Here is a 20,079-nt window from a genome sequence, read left to right as displayed (position 1 = left end):
CCACCCCTCCATGGAGAGAAGACTTCTAGGAGAGAGGCCCAAAGGTGACTTCTAAAGGATGAGCGGATTCCAGTGTCCTGTTTACTCAGTTTTGTATTCCCAAGGCCTATATATTACTGTCCAGCAAAACACAAGTTTCTTGAATAAATGAATGAGCAAGTGAATAAATGAGAGGAAAATGTAAAGTTCATTTGGTGAATACTGAGTGTAGTCTGAATTTACCCTGCCCCCTACATATATGGAATTGTGTAACTGACTTCCCAATTATTTGAAAATAAAAAAAAACTAACGTACTTCTCAAAACAGTAACCAACCACATAGCATTTTTCCATACAGACTATTCCGTAACTCATCAATAACTACGTAGGGAGAAAATGATTCCAAATCAAATACAGTACAGAAAAAGCTTTTTAATGCACTTTTTTTTTTCCCTTCAGGCAAAAGGGCTTCAGAAAACATCCATCATTAAGTAGTTTTACAAATGGCACTTCTGGCTACATTAGAGAGTTGGATATGAGTCCCATGTGTTTTCTCTGATAGGTGCGTTGTAGATCAGCTTTATAATGCAACCCTCTTTTAGGATTAAAAAATGGCTAATTTGTTCTAAAAGACAAGAAAAGCTGAAACCCTAAGGTCAGTGTTTTAAAATTTTAACATTTATTTCATGCTAGACTGTCTATTTTCATATTATAATTTTAAGTATTTTGCTATAATTTGTAGGAAAGGGAGAAAATGAATTTCTACCTAACTTAAAAATAAACATATATATTAAGTGCATATATTAATGCATTTGACAATACCATATACTAACTTTGATCATGAACTTCATTTTGGTACACTGTGGATTTATGCTTTTGGTATTGGACGGAGGGAAAACATATTACCACTGGAATTCTGCCTTAAATGAGTAAAACCATGGGCAGTGACACCAATAGACTCTAACCAGTTAGCAAAACTGAAATGTTCTAGAGTTATTCTGATCATTTATAATCAAAATGACACAGGATTAATATTCAACAGGAGAGAATAGTGAATATATGTTAATATAATAGTTAATGTAATGAAATCAGGTGATTTTCACAACATATTTGAAAGGAATGAGTATTTGGAAACAAGAGACTCTATTCTGGACTGAAAGCAATGATTTGTAAATGATTAATTCCCACCACTCCAATGCAGTCACCTTTTATAAGGTAGTGTGAGGCTGATCGCATCTAATCTACTCAAACATGGATATCTTCTTCATGTTGCCCACCCATTTGTCAACTAAATTTATCAGTTTATACAATTATTTAACAGAGATTAATAAGAAAACATCAGATCACAGGACGAACCCCAAAGGCAGCTGCATTTTTCTCTCTACAGCTGAATCAACCAACATGGCTTTCAAATTTGCACTGACAGCACATACTATGCTAATGAATTCACAAAAAACGACTTCCATCTCTATCACGAATACACAGACCCATTACAGAAACCCTGAAAAGTCAAAAGTGTTTTCTCTAGGAACAAAGAAAGCCATTTCTTTGAACTCTCCATGAGTGAAGTCTCACACACAATATACTGATATCACACAGACACGCATATGTAGGAAATAAAAGCTCTTAGAAATACGCTTACTGTTCATTTAGAATAATTCTTGATATTGCAGTTAGGAATGGAGTTTCTGAATTTTAAAGCCGTTCCACTGTCAAAATATCATACAAAACATTTATTTTTTTAGTGATGCGATTTAACAACCCAAGGCCTGAGTTAAAATATACACACTTTGCCGTCACAGGTACATGGCACAATTGCATTGTATGAATAACCCAAAGCCAAAGGCCTATTTTCACTGCACTACCCTCCACTGCAGGAGGCGAGACTGTAAGGGACATAAGACTGGAGGGCAGGGGCCTGGTGTCTGGCCGAGGCTCTGGCCCCAATAAGCCTCGTGGGTTTGGGTGTGCCGCTTGACCTTTCCACACCTGTTTCCTCCTCAGCAAAATGAAAAGAATAAAAACCGTGCTCTCCATGGCTCCATGTAACACTATTATTTTAGGATTTTCTGACTTTGAAGTCTTCATTAGGCACGGGGCTTTATCCACAACTACATGTTCTATTTCTACCCAGTGGTTGGTCGTAGTGATTTAATCTGGATAGCTGAAGCCTTCCAGTAACTAGGGAGCTTCTTGGTCCTTTACTCAAAAACCAGTGAGTACCTCCTCTTGGGGGATTGAAAATGGCCACAGACTCTTAGCAGCTCCTCTCACCAAAAGGGAGAGTCTGTTTTCCTTCTTGATTCTGAGCTAGCTTTGTGGCTTGCTTTGGGCAACAAAGTGCAATGGCAGTGACACTGTGTGACTTCCAAGCACGTCCACAAAGGATCTTGCAGATTCCATTCTCTCCCTCTTTGAGCTCTTGAGGTCTAATGAGGAAGCCTGGACTAGCTGTGGGGAAAGGCCATGTGAAGTGGAACTGAGGCACCCCAGCCAAAAGCCAGATACATGCACAAAGGCATCCAAGGTCAGCCAGCCCCCAACCAACACGCTCCCTGACCACAGATGTTTGTGTGAACCCAACCAGTACCACATCAAGCAGTGGCTGGTCATCCTAGCAGATGGAGCTCTGCCCAAAGGCCACCCCATAGGATTAGGAGCAAATAAGTAGTGTTATAAGCTATGTTTTGAGTTGCTTCATTAGACAGCAGTGGATGGCTGACACTGCTCTGTGTCAGGAAATCTGCTGGGTGAAGGGGATACCTGGGGAGGAAGACAGGTCCTGTTCTGCCCATGCTTAGCGTGTAATTAGCGAGTCAGACATGAAATGGGACAAATCCAAAGTCTATGTCATCAGTGCTATAACCACAGGAGGTTGGTGTTTAAGGGTCCATGGGAATTCAGAGAAGGAACATCAAGCCTAGAACTAGATTGTTGGTTTCTCAAAGGAGATAATATCTCAGGGGAGTTCATAAGACAGATATTTCCAGGCCAAAAAGGGGAAAGAATAATATTCCAGGGAGGAGAAACCACATGTGCAAAGGCCGGAGGGAGCTAGATCGGAGCCCCTAGGAAGAGAGCATCCAATTTACCTGCAGGGTGGGGATGTCAGGGTTGGGCTGGGGCTACAGGTGATGCTCTCTTGGCCTTAAGTAGAATTCTCTGGCATTTGACCTTTAAACTGCGGGTAATGGGAGCCAAAGGAGGAAACAGTTCTTCCTGTCTTCCTTCCCCTCTCCCTCCCTCCCTCCTTCACTTTAGTGTGCATCTGAGCAAAGACGTCAATGACATTCTCTGAATCAAAGAAATTTCACAGGCAGGAGGCTGCGTCAAGTAAATAAAGACAGAGGCTTCTCTGGTGCTTAGATTGGCTAAAGGGAAGTGGTATTATGCCAAGTTTCAAGACGACGGGCGTTAGGAGGTGAGTAAAAAGGACAAGCAGCCGGCAAGAAGAAGATGCCACTCCTGAAAGGCTTCCCCTCTTCTTCTGTCCATTAATGAACACCCGGAGACAGAAGGCATTTAGGATGCATCTTTTAGAGAGTCATGCATTTGTTTAAGCCTCCGATTTACTAGCTGCGTGTCCTTGCGCACATGACTCACCTCTTTATGAGTCCGTTTCCTCAGTTGTAAAATGGAGACGATGACAACACTGACGTCACAGGTCAGTAAGGACAGGCAACGCACAGCTTTAGCACAGCCCTGGGTACAGAATAAGCCCTCAGAGGAAGGTCCCTACATGGGGAAAGGCTCGGGGGAGAGGCCAGTGGCATTAAATACACTCGTGTCTGAATCCACGCTCTGCCGCTTGGTAGTTCTTGCAACTGCGTGAACTTAGAGACCATTTTAAAACTTGCTCAGACTTGGTTTCCACGTCTGAAAGATGAGGGTGATGATACCTACTTTGCAGGGCTGTGAGGAGGATTAAAAGAGAACATGTGTGTATGTAGCGCAGAGCCTGGCGCACAGTATAAAAGCACAGACACACGGAGGCGACATTATTTCTCAAATGTGGACGGACAGCATTCCTTTCAGTCATTTTGTATTACTTCAAAATCCTATTCTCTGACGAAAGCTACAGATCAGAAAAGCGGGATCACCAGAAACATACACATGTAATATCTTTTGCATAGTATGTCTGTTCCACCAGTGCCATTACATCGCGATAACCTATCACCAAAAAGTGGCAGAGGTCCAACGTTCCTATGTTATTAATACATGATAAGAAAGTAAGCTTGCCGTTCAGAATGTGTTATAGGAAAATAAGAGGCATTGAGCATTCTCTGACTCCCTAATTTGGCACTGGGAGGAATTTCCTCTACACACCAAGCCCCTAAATGCATTTTTTTCCAGACCAAAAAAAAAAAAAAAAAAAAAAAAAAAGTATACATACAAATGAGCTGAAAAGTTACAAATACAAGATGGTGCTTTTGGTGAAAAAATAACCCCAATGAACAAGCAGCATGTCATGTCATGTCCTTAGAATATGTTACCCTAGAAAACTAGTAAAAATTCAGGCCAATAAGGCAATTTAGTTTCAAGTTTTATCACATATGAGACAAGCTCTGGAATACTTCACTTAAAAAGGGACAACTTCAAAGTGAAATCTTGCCAGAGGCTTGATTTTGAATTATATGTGTATATACAAACTTGTCTGTTTTGACATTCAACACATTCAGGATTATTTCTAGAAGCTGCTGTTGCTGATTGACAGAACACAATGATTTAGCCTCAGAAAGAGAAAACAGAGCACATAGTTTTAAGTAGTATCTCCCCACCTACCCCACCCATACCATCATAAAGTTTTTGTTTTCTGACCAATGCCATAATTGAAAACACATGGTAAATACGAAAACAAATATATGTATGTATATGCATGACTGGGACGTTGTGCTGTACACCAGAGATTGACACGTTGTAACTGACTGTACTTCAATTAAAAAAAAGAACAACAACAAAAAAAACACATGTTAAGTAACAAGTTGATACTAAAGGCAGGAATTAAGAGAAAGTCCATTTTTGATGGCTTTCAAGTATCTGAATGCTTTAGAACCTTCAAAATGGCAATTAACAAGCACTCTTCCTTTGGATGTTGCTTTAATTTGAAGTTCGGTGAAATCTAGCTCCCTTAATAAACAGTCCCATGCTCATTTTGGTGACAGTACAACTTCAAGTCTGTAAAAACTGCTTTATTGACTCCCATGAAGGGGAATTTAGCACATGGCTGTTTTGGCTAGAGAAGCATTTCAACAACTTTCTGTGAACTAAGATTAAAAAAACAACGGATGAGAACTGCAAACAGAAATCAAGTAAGGCAATGCTCCTATGTAAAAAAAATTATTTCTCAAACTTTTTCTACGTTGACAGAAGTTGGGATTTTTCTGTTTTTTTTTTTTTAAAGATGTATTACCTGGTTCTTTTACATTCAAACTGAAACAGTGTATGAAACTCAAATTAGGATGTGTATATACGGAGAAAAGACTTGTACGTCCTAAGCCATCCATCTATATGAAGTCTTGTCATCGCATGGCTCTGTGCTCTGCCTCTGATCCTCCACAGGCCACAGGAAGGGCGGGGAGGGCCAGTCGCTCAGCACTCTAACTCCTCCATGACCTCCATGACAATCGTCCGTGGGCCCGTCAGAATCAGGTTGCTCACGGTCCGGTAGTCTACATGCAGCACGTTCAGCCCATTGACAGAGACGACAAACTGACAGACCTAAACGAAAAACAAAACGCATCTCTTATAGCTCCCAGGTTTTCACACACCTAGAATAAAGACATTGTGTATCTTTAACAGGTAACTTCATACATTGGTACCCAAGGGTGCCCAGACTGCAACTGCAATTTAACAATTTCCAAGAAACTATCCTTTTCCTGGAAGGCAATGTAATAGAAAAAGCATTTGGTTTAGTGTTTTACCAAATGGGGTTTAAATTCTAACTCACCCACTGCTGGCTTTAGCTAGGTTTTTAAATTTCTGAGCTTTATTTCCCTCAACCCTAAAATAAGGATGAATAATGATAACAACAACAACAACAATAATAATACCACCTACCTTATAAGATTGTCGTAAGAATTAAACAAGGTGAAGTACATGAAGCTTCTACTCCAGCACTCTGAACCTATGGGGTACTCAATGTCTTTTCATAGTCACAGTGTTTATGGCTGTTTTTATTCATTTGAACTCAATGTATAGAGGGACTCTATGTTCCCCCAGTAGTCCTCTTTTACACCTATTATTCCTGCATGATTATTAATAATTTCTCCTTTTAGTTGCCACGTGTCACCGTTGAGATGATAAACTCCACATACTTCCGTATTTCCCATCCTTGTGAAAATGGATGGGGCCAACAAAGGTCAGCTTTTATACCAAGTGAGTGTGAGTTTACCTGTGATAGGACAGAGTATTACAATTAAAAAAAAATAAGCACCCTTCAGCAATGAGTGGCCATGCTGGATGTGTCATAGTGAGCTTGATACTGGTCCACAGCTATTGCCTCAAATGGAGGGACTTCTCTTGAGGTTGGGGGTGATGTCAGATGCTGGGTGCTTTGCATTTAGCTGACACAAATGAAGGTGGTATACCTGCTGTGTGTCTGAAGAGGGGGTCACTGGATGAGCGATTTGTTTATGTCACTCAAATAGAAAAATGGAGAGAGACACAGGTCTCCAGCTGTCAGTGCAGAATGTAAGTGGTAGGTACTGATGCTAAATGTAATAATATTCCCAACACCCAAAGATGCCCACAGCCTAATCCCCAGAACCTGTGAATTTATTAGTTGACTTGGGGGACAGGGAATTAAGGTTGCAGATGGAACTGGATTGCTAATTAGCTGATTTTAACATAAGGCTTATCCAGGTGGGCCCAATGCAAGCACAAGGGTCTTTGTAAGAGGGAGATAAGCAAGTCAAAGCAGAAGTAGGAGATGTGACAACAGAAGCAAGAGTGACATGAGGAAGGCGCCAGGAGCCGGGGAATGCAGGTGGCCTCTAGAAGCTGAAAAAAGATAAGGAAATGGATTCCCCCTTAAGAATCTCCAGAAGGAATGCAGACCTGCTGACCCCTTTATTTTAGACTTCTGACTCCAGAACTATAAGGTAATAAGTTTGTGTTGTTTTAAGCCACCAAGTTTGTGTTAATTTGTTACAGCAGACGAATGAAGTGATGAATAAATGTGTTCATTGCTGAATGAATGAATGTATTGAGCAAAAAAGCACAACTAGGATTGAGCCTGAAGGATTTCTCGCTTCTTATAAATTATCCCATTACTTACTGGGAAAATAAGAAAATAAGGAGGAAGAAAGAAAAGACGACAAAAGGGAAGGGAGAGAAGTTGCAGGGAGGGGAAGGAAAGGAGGGATAGACTGTTTGGCTGAGATTGATTAATTTAATGAAGCTGTTACCGTGGCTGTTAGCCTCCAGCTCTAACTCTCCCTCTTCCTTGAGGGAACATAAGATGCAGCTGTGGAGAAGTGTTATCCTTGTTTTACAGGAAACCACCAGAGGAGAAAAAAACAAGAACCCACCAGAAATGGTTAGAATGGCCAAATCCAAGATGGTGGAAGAGCTGACCTTCAGAAGACCCTGAGCCTCATAATATATTAGCATGCTAAATGACACGCCCACCAACACCATGACAGTTGACAATTGTTATGACAATAACATGACAGTTGTTATAGCAATAACAACTAGAAGAATCCATACGAGGACTGAAAAGGGGTGCTGCCCCAGTTCCAAGCAAACTACAACCCTATTCTTGAGAAGTCATGAATATTCCTCCCTCTTCTTACCTAATTCCATCCCCTAACCCCCGGCTCTTCTGTATCTGTGGTATCCCAGCCTAAGTCCGGGGAGAAGTGGATTTGCAAACTAAGCTCCCACTTTTCCATTCTCTGGCTGTTGAATAAAGCTTGGCTGTTTTGGTCTCAGCCTTGGTTTCTATTATTGGCTGTGCAAATCCGAATTGAAAAAGAACCTCCCTGCCTGAGGCCTGGGATTTTGGCTGGGATAGGGCCCAGGTAGGGGTCCATACGACCAACTTGGTCACAATATCCCCCATATCTGTTTTCTCAACCTCATACTTTTTTAAGTATAATGTCTGAGAATTAAGGTGCACGCCTGCTCCAAATTTATTAATAAATTAATGTTGATGACACAAAGAATATGAAAATACTAAAAGACTTGAAAATCACCATTTTCTTTTATTGTTTTCTGAGTGGGTAATATCCATGGAGAGTCAAACAGTGTTAACATAACAAATAATATGAGATATAAATAATATATAATATAAATGTGAAATATACAAATTACATTTTATATTTTAAATGTAAATATGAAATAAAATGCTGTATTAGTAAGTCTAAAAATATCTATACATATTACTTAGATAAGCCAAAACTGGAATGTATTAAAAGGGCAGCTATGTATTTGTGGAAAAGACGTAGGATTTGGAATCCAGTGACACAGATTTAAGTTCGAGGTTCCTTTGTTGGATGATCTTAATCAAGTTACCTGCCCTCATCTACCCATCAATGACATCATTTGTAAAACAGTGTCAGGTAAAAATGCTCATCCTCACAGGTTCAAATGAATGAATTTAAAACCTCTTTGCAAATACCAAGCCCTACACCAATACCGGGTTCTATGAACTTCTTTCCCTTTAAAAACACCCGCTTTTTTCATGGTCACATGCAAAACAAAATGGAAAATGGACAGTGGCAAGCACAGTGGTTATTTACTCAATAAACACTTCCTGTTGTTACAAATCTGAATATTTTTCACTCCCCAACTTACAATACTGTGGTGTCTTTCAACATAAGGGGACCAATCACTGTTTCTCCTCTCCAATTTCTACAAATCTGTCCTCATGAATTCAAGGCACATTTTTTATTATTTTTTTCAGAGCACATCTTGTACAGGATCAGCAGTTCTCAACCATGGTTGAGAACCATGAAGTCAGAATCAAGGTCACGCTAGCAGGTTACAATTCAATCTGAAGTAGAGTACAAGCAATTTGCAGCACAATTTAGCGCTAATTCAGTGTGGACATTCTGCTGGTGCTTTGTGTTCTCTGCTCCAGCATACTCATGAGCCAAAGAATGAGAGGAATTCCACCCCCTTCCGATCCAGAGTGTTGACTTTAGAGCTGGGTCCTTCCTTTCTCCAAAGGGATGACCGGCCTTTTTTTGTGTTGCCCCAGGAGAGGACAGAAATTGCCAGGTGGGCTCACACTCCAGCTAACCCTTCACAGGCTCCCGAAGATGAGACGTATCTCTGCATCACTCAGGGATCGCCTTCAGCATGTAGTCTCAACCTGAATTATATTTTCTCTCTCCCACAGCAGGTTTGTTTCAATTGACCAACATTTAAAAATTAGAAAACTTCCACATAAAAATCCAGATTCTGGCCTTTCTGGAATAGTCTGAAGATCTAACAATACCAGGTCTGGATGGCCACTTGGCAATGGCTCTGGAGTGGCTGCCCCTTCTAGAGGGGCATTTACTTGCTCCTATCTTTCGTACACTGAGCTGACAGACATTTGACTCTGTGGTCCCTGATCTGGGGCCACCAGAGAGAAAGAGCTAAAGAGAGGAAGGCTTGATGCTTTAAAACTGAAGGACCTCAAATGTTTGTCAGCTGATGAAAGGGGAAATAAAATTTGGTATATCCAAACAATGGAATATTACTCAGCAAAAAAATGGAACCAACTACACGTCATGACGTGAATGAAACTTGACAACATTCTGCTAAGTGAAAAAAGCCAGTCACAACAGACCATGCACACTGTATGAGTCCATTTACATCAAGTGTCCAGAAGACACAAATCCACAGAGGCAGTAAATCAGGGGCTGTCTAGGGCTGGAGACGGGGGAGGTATGGGAGTGATCACTGATGAGTGCAGGCTTTCTTTTAGGGGTGATGAGAATGTTCTCAAATTGTGACGATAGTTCCATAATTCTGTGAATATACCAAACCCCAGTGAAGTGTACACTGAATTGTATGACACGTGAATTATATCTCAACAAAACTGCTATTAGGAAAAAAAAGACCCGGAGGAAAGCTTGATGCCAGAAGTGCACAGATCTCTGGAATGGTGAAGGGGGTTGCAGGTCAGTTTAAAGGTGGGTGTCTCATGGACGTCTTGATTTCAGGGGATCTTGGAGGCTACAGAACTTTTAAGGGCTGTGTGTTTGAGAGGATCAGCAGTCAGTGACCTCTCCTCAGGACCTATGCCCAGGGGCTCAGGGATGAGAAAGGGGCAGCCGGCAGGGCCAGCTGGGTGGTAGCAGTGAGCAACGAGGTTCAAGGTCCTTTCCATCGAGCTACCTAAACCCCAGGATGGGTGTGGGGGGCATGTCATCCCAAAGTGGAAGGACACAAACAGGAGCACCAAAACTATCTTCTGTTGGACTTGTCACCCACCTTGATGAGTGATGGCTTGAACTGAATTTAATTTTAGAAAAATATAGATGGTTGTTGATTTGCTCTTTTGTACAATAAGGCTGATTCAAGGCTACCCTAGGCACAAATACAATCTCACCCCCCGCATCCTCACATGCTCTCCAGAGTGGTAAAGGGCAAGGCTGGACCATGAATCACGCATATCCCACAACCCTTCTCCCCTGTGCTGCTACCTGGGCACTCCTCTGGGAGTATGAAGATCATGTGAAGACCCTCCGTCATGGGTCTTCAAAGGCTAAGACATCTTGTACCGATTGATGCATACAGACCGTACATCTAGATTTAAATAGCGGAGTCCTTGCTTTCATGAAGCTTACAATTTACAGATGGTCCCCAACTTACAACGGTTCAACAACCATTTTTCGACTTTAAGGTGGTGCTATATTCAGTAGAAACTGTACTTTGAATTTTGGATTTTGGTCTTTTCCTGGGCTGTGAGGTACAATATTCTCCCGTGATGCTGGGCAGCGGTAGAGCCCCAGCTCCCACTCAGCCAGGCGATCACAAAGGTAAACAATCAATACATTTAACAACCATTCCATTTTTCACCTTCAATACAGTATTCAATAAACTACATGAGATACTCAACACACTATTATAAATGGCTTTGTGTTAGATGATTGTGCCCAGCTGTTGGCTAATATAAGTATTCTGAGCATGTTTGAGATAGGTGAAGCCATGATGCTCCACATATTAAATGCATTTTTTTTACTTACGATATTTTCAATTTACGATGGGTTTATCAGGATGTAACCCTATCCTAGGTCAAGGAAGATTTGCACTTTAGGAGAAAGGAAATCACAGGTAGGCTCCTCTTCAAAGCAGCAAGCAGCTTCTCATAAATTCTGTCATTTATTGAAAATTTACTCTTTTCCAAGTACCAATCCAGGTACTTTACGTACTTCATCAAAAATCCTCCTATCGGCCATGTGGGGACATCTGTTAGATTTGGGGCATCCAGTTGTCATTCTGCTAAAAGCAGCTTAATATCCTTTTTGGGTATCATCTTTCCCCTGCTGTGGGAAATACAGATGGGCGTGCCAGTCAAGGTGCCCTCCCCTCCATGGGGTCAAGTGATTTAAGTTTGACCCAGCAGGCTCTCTCTCCTGGAGCACTGAATTTAGAGCTGAGAACCACAGAGAAGGAGTTCATTTGCACTGGTACTTAGATCCCCAGATCTGCCCTGGTTCCTGTCCTTTATCAGACCTAGTTCCCTAGACCTGCCTTTGATTCTCTTACATTCTGGATGAACTTTCAATCAATTTCTTTTTTTCTCTCATACCTGATTTCTGTCATTGGCACCCAAGAGCATCAATACAATCCTTAAGAACAAACTGAATCTCAGAAAGGTTAAGTTATTTGCTCAAGGTCACACAGCTAAGTGCCTCATCTTGAATTTGAAGTCCTTATGGCTCTACAGACCTACATGAATACACATTTATAAAGTACAACATGCAAGTTCTGAGGAATGCAGAGAAAAGTGGAAAACAAGTGTTTTCTTTCTTTGCTTTAACTGTTAACAAACAGTCTGGGTTCACTCAAATATCTTGTAACATTGACGTTTAAGCTCTTCCAACTTCACTTAAAAATCCTCAACAATATGTAAATTTAGACATTTATTTCAAATGTTTTCCTTGAATGAGACAAAAAAGAAAAAAAAAAGCCTTTCAAACATTTATCATGCTTATATTAGAGATAGTATTTTTAGAATCAGGCTGTTGGAAAGACATCCTCTCTTCCTAAGAGCTCCCAATAACTGCTGTGGTTCCAGCAGTTCCAATGTCCTGTTACTAAAAATGTGCAAAATGATCTAGAAATGCAGGTATTGCTATGTAATGTATTCAGTTATAACGGACTTTGAATTAGCAATGATGGTACACTATGTTCTGAAAATCAACACACATTATGAGTAACCACAGGAAGCACGCAGCCTGGGTGAAAATCATTTCTCTACTATATTAAAAAGCACACAGAACATGTGATGAGCTCTGAACAGACCTACCTTGGGTTCATATTATCTCCTACCTGGGGGCGGGAGACTTAGATACCACCCATAGGTGGTAAAGAGAATTCAAGAGAGGTTGTGATGCTTTTCTTCTGCTTATAATGATCTTTATCAGATCTGTTTTTAAAGATTTGATTGCAACCCTCTCATTTCCCCAGTTCACTGAAAAGAGCTCAATCATGAGCTCATGGAGCTGCTCCGCACTCATCAAGGAGGCCAGTACCTTCTTTATAAAGAAGGGATGGAGAGGACATGATCCTTAATGAAAAAAAGAACAAAACCTTCATATGTCACAGGTTAAGTGATGACTCTGAGCAAGAGGGCAGTGAGGAAAAGTGCCCCAAACCACAGTAGGTCTGATAAGAGTTAACAGGAAGAGGGAGGCAAGACTCAGACATTTCAGGGTGTGATCAGGTTGGGATAAATACAGAGGCTGAATTCCAGCCTTCCTCTTGATAAGGAGCCAAACCAGCTAAATAATGTTGCCTCTAATTCCTCTCCCTGCGCCAGTCCTGGCAGATGTAACCCTCCAAATAGACTGAGTGCCTGTGGGATTGTGCAACTGCCCATTAGTTCTCGTATGGCTGGAGTTCCATCATGGTTATTGGATTGTTTCATCCAAAGTGGAAGTGAGGTTGGGGAGAAACACTCCACCTAGGACTACCTAAGTGTCTTCCCACTGCCATGGAAATCTGTATTCACCAAGTCACTTGAATCCCTGAAACGGCTACATCCATGAAAAAGCTACACTGGCTTTTCTCTAATTTTTTTTTTTCTTTCTGATCTTGAAGGAGAAAGAAGGATGGCAAGGTAAGGCTGCTTCAAGCCTTCCCTGAAAATTAAAGAACAAAACAAAACACCAAAAAACATTTACCAAGACAGAGACCAAGAGAGAAAGTTTCAGAGACAGAATAGTCAGAAGAAGAAGATACATACAGACACAGGAAATAATCAGCAAGAGCTGGGTCCTAGTGAGTAGGAAATGGAAACTTGTTCAATCAAATGATACAGAAAGTAGAATCAAGTGGGGGAGGGTATAGCTCAAGTGGTAGAGCGCATGCTTAGCATGCACAAGGTCCTGGGTTCAATCCCCAGTACCTCCTCCAAAAAAATAAATAACTAAACCTAATTACCTCCCCTACCAAAAAAAAAAAAGTAGAATCAAGATATTAAGTACAAGCTAATACTCAAATTCTTAATCAAGTAGAACACTTAAGACGTATTCTAGAGATCACTCTGATTAAGCTCTCACTCAAAGCAGAACTCTTCTCTACAAATCCTTGGCATCCAACCTATTGTAAAAGCCACTTAGGACAGGAAGTACACCAATTAATGAGGAAACTTATTTTGAGCCAGCTGCATGTGAGAATTTTCAGCTACACATTCAGTCAACATTATTCGTGCCATTTTCACCATTCAGCTGCCTAGTGAAAAGCACATCTAAATATAAAACAGTGGCGCTCAAACTGTAGTGCAAATATAAGTCATCTTTAACGGCTTGTGGAAAATGTGAATTCTCAGATCTCGTCTAGTATCTACCAAATCTGACTCTTTGAGGGTGAGTCCCAAGAACCTGCATTTTCATTAAGCACATTAGGTGATTCTGATACAGTATTACGTTGAAAAACAGTGCTACAAAGTATCCACCAGAATTGTCTGTACCAAAAGTTAGAGTCATCCCATACCTGTTTGTTTTATAATAACACATTCTATGACTTTAAGCATTAACAGCCTCAAATACAAGAGGGAGATTGACATTTTAGATTTTATTATAGTTGTTACTTGCTTACAAGTCTATTTTATTTTTAGAGCCAAATTCTGCTGTATTCTAGACTTCAAAATTAATAATAACAATGTGTAAAAATGCTTACGTTTAGAACAATTAGCAGAGGTAATATCCAAGTCGCTCAAAACTCAGTACCAAAAATAACCAAGCCCCCTGCCATGTTACCACGCATACTTTTAAAGCCATACATGAGCCACCAATTTCAACTGTTAATGTGGCAAATACGTATCACAACCAGACCTGCTGGGCACAAAGCCTGAGGCTTTCTGACAGCCAAAGTATCGAAGATAAAAGAAGGCTGAGGGTGAATCAGATTAATGAAAGTCATGAGGAGATTGAGAAATATTTAAAAGCTGCTGACGTTTAGAGTTCAGAAAGAAAAAAGATATATGTTGACTGCCCCTATTTCTTTAAACCTTGCTCCAAATTATACACCATGGCTTTCATAATCTGACATAAGAGACTGTGAACACAGTAGCATACACATTTAAATAGAGCGCTCTTCTTGTGGATGACTTTTTATGTCTCTTCTCCTGGAAATAACTTTCTATTTTATATTGATATATTTTTTAAAATTTGTATTTCTTATATGAAAAAAATTTATATATTTAAAATATTTTTTCTATTCTTACATTTAAAATATATCGATATTTTGAAATATTTATATATTTAAAATATATTTTCTATTTTTATATTTTAAAATACATCAATATATATTTTAATAGAAATTGAAATTTCTGTTTCGCAGGGGAAAGCTTAGCCATTTGATCCACACACCCAGACCACTTCTCAGGTCACGACTTGCTGGTCAGCATGGGCAGTGCTCTGATCGCTAACAGGACCGCCTAACATTTTCCCAAAGTTCTTTACATCGGTAGTCTCATTTGAAATTCCCAACACATCCTGTGAGGCAGGCACACTTATGATTATTACTATTCCCATCTCACAGTCGAGGGTGCAGATTCAGAGTAGTAAGGTGACTGGCCTAAGTTCACAGAGCTAGTAAGCAGCGAAGCCCAGAGTTTTTACTCCAAACTCGAATACTTAACACCCTGGGCTACCTTGCCTCCTGAGTAACAGAGAATCACCTCCCCTCAAGTCGGCACTGATACCAAGTGGATAAAAACCTCAATGTGGTTTTTCACATGCAGTGAATTTTTTTAAAAACACTGCATTTGATTTTTCCTTCTACTGTCCTTGCAAATGGAAGAAAGCTCACTTCATCACCACCACCACCACCACCACTATGAGGAAGAAAATGATGGAGAGAGGTAAGGAGGCACTTTTACTCTTTCAAGAATAACTCGGGCTAAACTTTACATCCAGGCCAGACCTTACAGGTCTTATTATCCTCAACCAAAGTTTAAATAACCATGTTTATTTATGACTCTCTGCTTGAGTGAGCTGAATATTAATGATTCCTAGGTGGAGATTGTAAAGATTCGAGGAGGAAGGACATAACCTGCATAAAGAACTGAATAATTAGGTTGTTGACAGTGCTGCATATAATACAGCCAGCAAGCTCCCCCAAGCCACACTGTTTGTCATGGTGATCACATCGCCTAATCGCTGCCTTTAACTGGCATTACCAATTCCACACACATTCCTTTTTTTGTTGTCGCAATCCTTGCTTCACAATAGAAACAGGACAGCAGAAGATTCAATATACCATCTGTCTTCTGTAGGTGGGTGAGAATGTTGGTATCAGGCGATCGACACAGCATGGGCATTAATTACCATGTTCAATGTGAGGCACCCTTCACTTGTCTATAAAGCTTGGCTTATTCACAGCAAAATCGGACTTCTTGTGCATCTCCAGGGATACACGCATTCTCTCCTTCCGCCCTGCCTCCCCAGTGAGGACTCCCCCGAGGGTAAAGTTAAGCGTAGAATAATGGAGAAAGCACTGGATAAGGAGCCAGGAGGTAAATTCTGCTCTCAGCTCCGCACCCAGTGAGGTGAATCACTTTGAACATGCTACTTCACTTCCCTGAGCATTAGTTCTTCATCTGATAAATTGGGCTGAAAAGAGATGTATATTTATTTAAGACTTTAAAGCACCTTTCAGCTCTGAAGTTCAATGAGAAAAAAATAACTTTTATTAATTAGTGATTCAGCAACTTCTGTTAATAACAACTTGAGTTTACAGGTTACATATGTTCCGAGAACTAGGTCAGGAGTTTGCTTATATTGCATTTGCAAAGGGGACATCATTTTTTGATGTGTAAACTTGAAGCTCAGAAGAGCATAAATGAAGGAGAGTAAGATGACAGTCTCTCTCATGCATGTAAGTGTTTTTGATATATAAATAACAACAAAAATGTCTAAAATGTATTATAAAGCTATATTCTATTATTGTAGTCCATAAGATGGGCTAGTATTAAGATAGATATACAGACCAATGTAACAGAAATGGAAGTCCAGAAACTGGACCCCCACACACGGGGCGCCTGACATATGATGAAGTCAGCACTGCAGAAAAGGACATTTTATAACAATAAAGGTTTAATCCATCAAGAAGACGTAAAAATTTTAAACATATATACCTCACAAATATATATATATACACACACACACCAAACACAAATACCAAGTGTATATGCCTAACCAAAAAAGCCCCCAAGCACATGAAGCAAAATTCACAGAATTCAAGGTCTAAATACACAATTCAGTAACAGTTGAGGATTATTCTGCTCCACTTTCAGTGACGGCTAGAACAGTTAGGCAGAAGATCACACTAATGAAATGTAACATACATGCATAACCAATGACCCAACACTTCCACTCCTAGATGTGCATCCAATAATTTGATTGCAATATGATTACAAATATACATTTTAGAAGATGACTAATCCGTGGTCTTAGAATTCTTGAGCAGTGGGTTCCACTGGTAATTCACTTTGTAATAATCTGAGATGTGCATGAATAATCTGTACCTTTTCTGTATAGCACAATAAAAAAAAATTTGACTCCCATTTCTATAATTTAATCATTATATGACTTCGGGCAAATTACAAATTCTCTGAGTTATACTTGAGTTATACTCTGAGTTAGACTCATCTGTAAAATGGGGATCATGTTTCTTACAGGGATCAAAACTGATTAAGTACCAAGCCCAGTTTAATACCAGTGAATGTTAAATAAATGTTTTTCTCCACAAGACTTCTTCCTGCACAAGCTCTCCCTCCAAAACAGCCCAGTGGATGCAGGCTGTTGAAAGAGACAAACCACTGCATGGGTCTGCACCCGGGAAAGCCAGTTTGGGTCCTGGTTTGGGAAATGGAAATAAATGTCAAGTTGGAGTTACACATTTGAAAATTTAAAATAAACATGAAAATAAAAAAACAATATAGGGTGATAAGAGAGACGTTTTTCCCAATCCAAGAGAACTGCATAAGGATAGAGAATCCAGAAGCCATAGTAAACAATCAGCATAATTTTAAGGTAAACAGAGCAGTGGGAATCCGGCTGAAGAATCTCTGGTCCTGTCCCTAAGATATTCACTTTAACCAAGTTGCGTCAGAACTGAAGTAGTCGTACACTGCAACTAGACTCATGGATGGTCCTTGAACAAAATATTAAACAGAGACATGAGCTGAGTCAAGATTTGCAGAATGTAGATGTAACTATATTCTTAGGTCTATAGAAGGCTTTATTTTTTACAAAAACGTTCACATTCAGCACGGATATTACTTAGGCATTTTGGACATTCCTGTAGTAAATAAGTCATGTGTCTGTGTTTACTGAATAACAGCCCTGACAGCAGAACACTGTTCTTGGGGGGGAGGGAGAAGAAAGAAAATTTGCAGCTGTATGTTCAGTTCCATAAATCTCTCCACCAGCTATGCAACTGGCTAGAGAGTGACTGGTGTGGGAGGAGGCAGAAGTCCAGCTCTTGGATAAACACAGGATTCTCTCTCCAGAGAATTATAGTCTTCCTCTAAACTTTATGCATTTTAAGCATGCTATATGGCTTTGTGGTGTCCCCAAAGAACAGACTGCACAATTAGCCTTGAAGGAAAGCCAACCGTACGTAAGATCAACCTTCTTCCACAATGAAACAACAACAACAGAAAGCGACCCTGGAGAATTTTTGTTTCAAATTGAGAAATTCAAAGTGCCTGCTGGTTTCAAACAGAATCTGCCCCCTTTCAGCCCAAATCGACCAAAGGTCTGTTTTGGATCCAGGCTCACCCTTGATCCACTTCGCTCCGTTGTGGGTGGGTGTGGGATGAGTCAAGGGGAGGGAGGATTGTGGTGCACTTAAAGGAGGAGAAGATATGAGAAACCCAGGTTCAGGCCATAGAACTTGGATTCCCAAAGTGAGGGTGGAAACTTGTCTTCCTGGCCATTCTCTCTCGAGATGTGGGTTAGGCTGAACTGAAGATTTGTGGCCTACCCTGGTGGTTCAATCACCTTCCTACAAGCAGCTCATGATTTCACTAGGACCTCTTCCAAGGTCTGCTTGTGCTAAGGACAGACAGCACGCTCTTGACCTGGTGGTTTCCAAGGTTATAAGAAGGGTTCAGGCACTAAAAAGAAGCGCCATCTGCACATTCTAACCACAGGATTCCTTGGACTTCCTTTACCACCGGAGGAAAGGAATCTGTCACCTGGGAGCCTTTATACCACAGGGGATATGCAAATTATCACTCCTACCCATTCCCCCCACACAAAGTTGGCCAACCCCATGGATACAGGAAGTTCCTTAGAATTCCCCGTATTTGCAGACTGGGGCTTCCAACAGCAGGAGACATGCTCTGACCACATGTATTAACTCCCACAGGAGCTTAAGGGCTAAAAAGAAAGAGACTCCAGAAGGTCACACTTCCTCCCTGACCCCAAATTCCTTCCTCCACAAGAACCTTTTACTCAATTAGCTGTTGGCCTTTTGAATGTTTATGATTAGCCATTTGATACTCAGAAATTATTATGCTTTTTTCTGGATTATAGTAAAATATAAAATTCATATACCCAAGATTTTCAGACACATGAAGGTTATGCATCAGGCAAATAAATGTGTTATAACTCTGCTCTCACAAATGTAATGCATTTTTCATATATTATTTTAATCATTAAGGGAGAACCTGTTGTGTGTTGATATTTTCTAACCTTTGAGAGTGAGCCAAAGTCTCATTCCCCTTATCCTGCCTTGAAGGTGGTGCTGCTCTGATCTAGGCTAAGAATAAAATGTGTTGGTGCGCATGGCTGGGTGGGAGGTGTGTGCATGTGCTCACTTTGCAGCAATGCCCAGGCCACCATTTAGTTGGGAAAAGTCAAAGGAGTATAAAGAGGAAGGAGTATGGAGCAGCCTCTTTGGGACATGCTCTCTGGACCAAGAACCTTGGATGTTCTTTGTGAAGGCTGATGGGAACCGAGTGCCCCCAGAGGAGGGAGCAGAGGCTGTGGTTTCCGCTGGAGAACCCCTTTCACTCTACCAGTCACTGGGTCTGTAATTAGGACCAAGCAATCTGCAGACCGAGGAAAAGGACTGCCAGTCGGGCTCCTGGGGACTGTCTCAGGTCAAGAACTTGGGCTGAAAGAGTTCCACTTTGACCTGGCTCAAGGCTGAGAGTAAAGCCTTCCGCCTCTCAGCTCCCACGGTCTAGCACTAAGCAGTGGGCGTGGCCGGGTGTGTCTTACTCTGGATCATGTCATCTTTAGGAGCCTCAGACATTGGTCCCAGAGAATGTATGGGTTTGAAGACTGGGGTGCCCTCCACCGTCTCCCTTCTTAGAGAAACGCCTAAACCCCTGGCAGATTTGATAACATATCTTGCCAAGATGAGCCAGATGGGGAAACTGAAGATCAGAAAAGGTAAAATAATTGTAACATATTTGAAGGGC

General features: G+C 40.8%; 1 protein-coding gene across 3 annotated transcripts in view; it reads right to left on the bottom strand.

Annotated features, from left to right (window-relative positions):
* Positions 1-390: 390 nt before the first annotated feature.
* DEPTOR (DEP domain containing MTOR interacting protein) overlaps positions 391-20,079 on the bottom strand; it is a 130,482-nt gene continuing 110,793 nt past the window's right edge. For 2 of the 3 annotated variants that reach the window (XM_074352982.1, XM_074352981.1), the window contains one exon: positions 391-5,696. In XM_074352982.1, the coding sequence (XP_074209083.1) occupies positions 5,568-5,696 (129 nt within the window). In that variant the 3' untranslated portion in view covers positions 391-5,567. Of the gene's footprint in view, positions 5,697-8,162; positions 17,501-20,079 lie in introns of those variants that run through there. The other variant, XM_074352980.1, reaches the window with a different exon arrangement.

Source organism: Camelus bactrianus, chromosome 25 (assembly GCF_048773025.1).
Source record: "Camelus bactrianus isolate YW-2024 breed Bactrian camel chromosome 25, ASM4877302v1, whole genome shotgun sequence".
In the NCBI taxonomy this organism is placed as follows: Eukaryota; Metazoa; Chordata; class Mammalia; order Artiodactyla; family Camelidae; genus Camelus; species Camelus bactrianus.
Note: the sequence above shows the minus strand (reverse complement) of the source record. Positions and strands in the feature narration are given on the sequence as shown.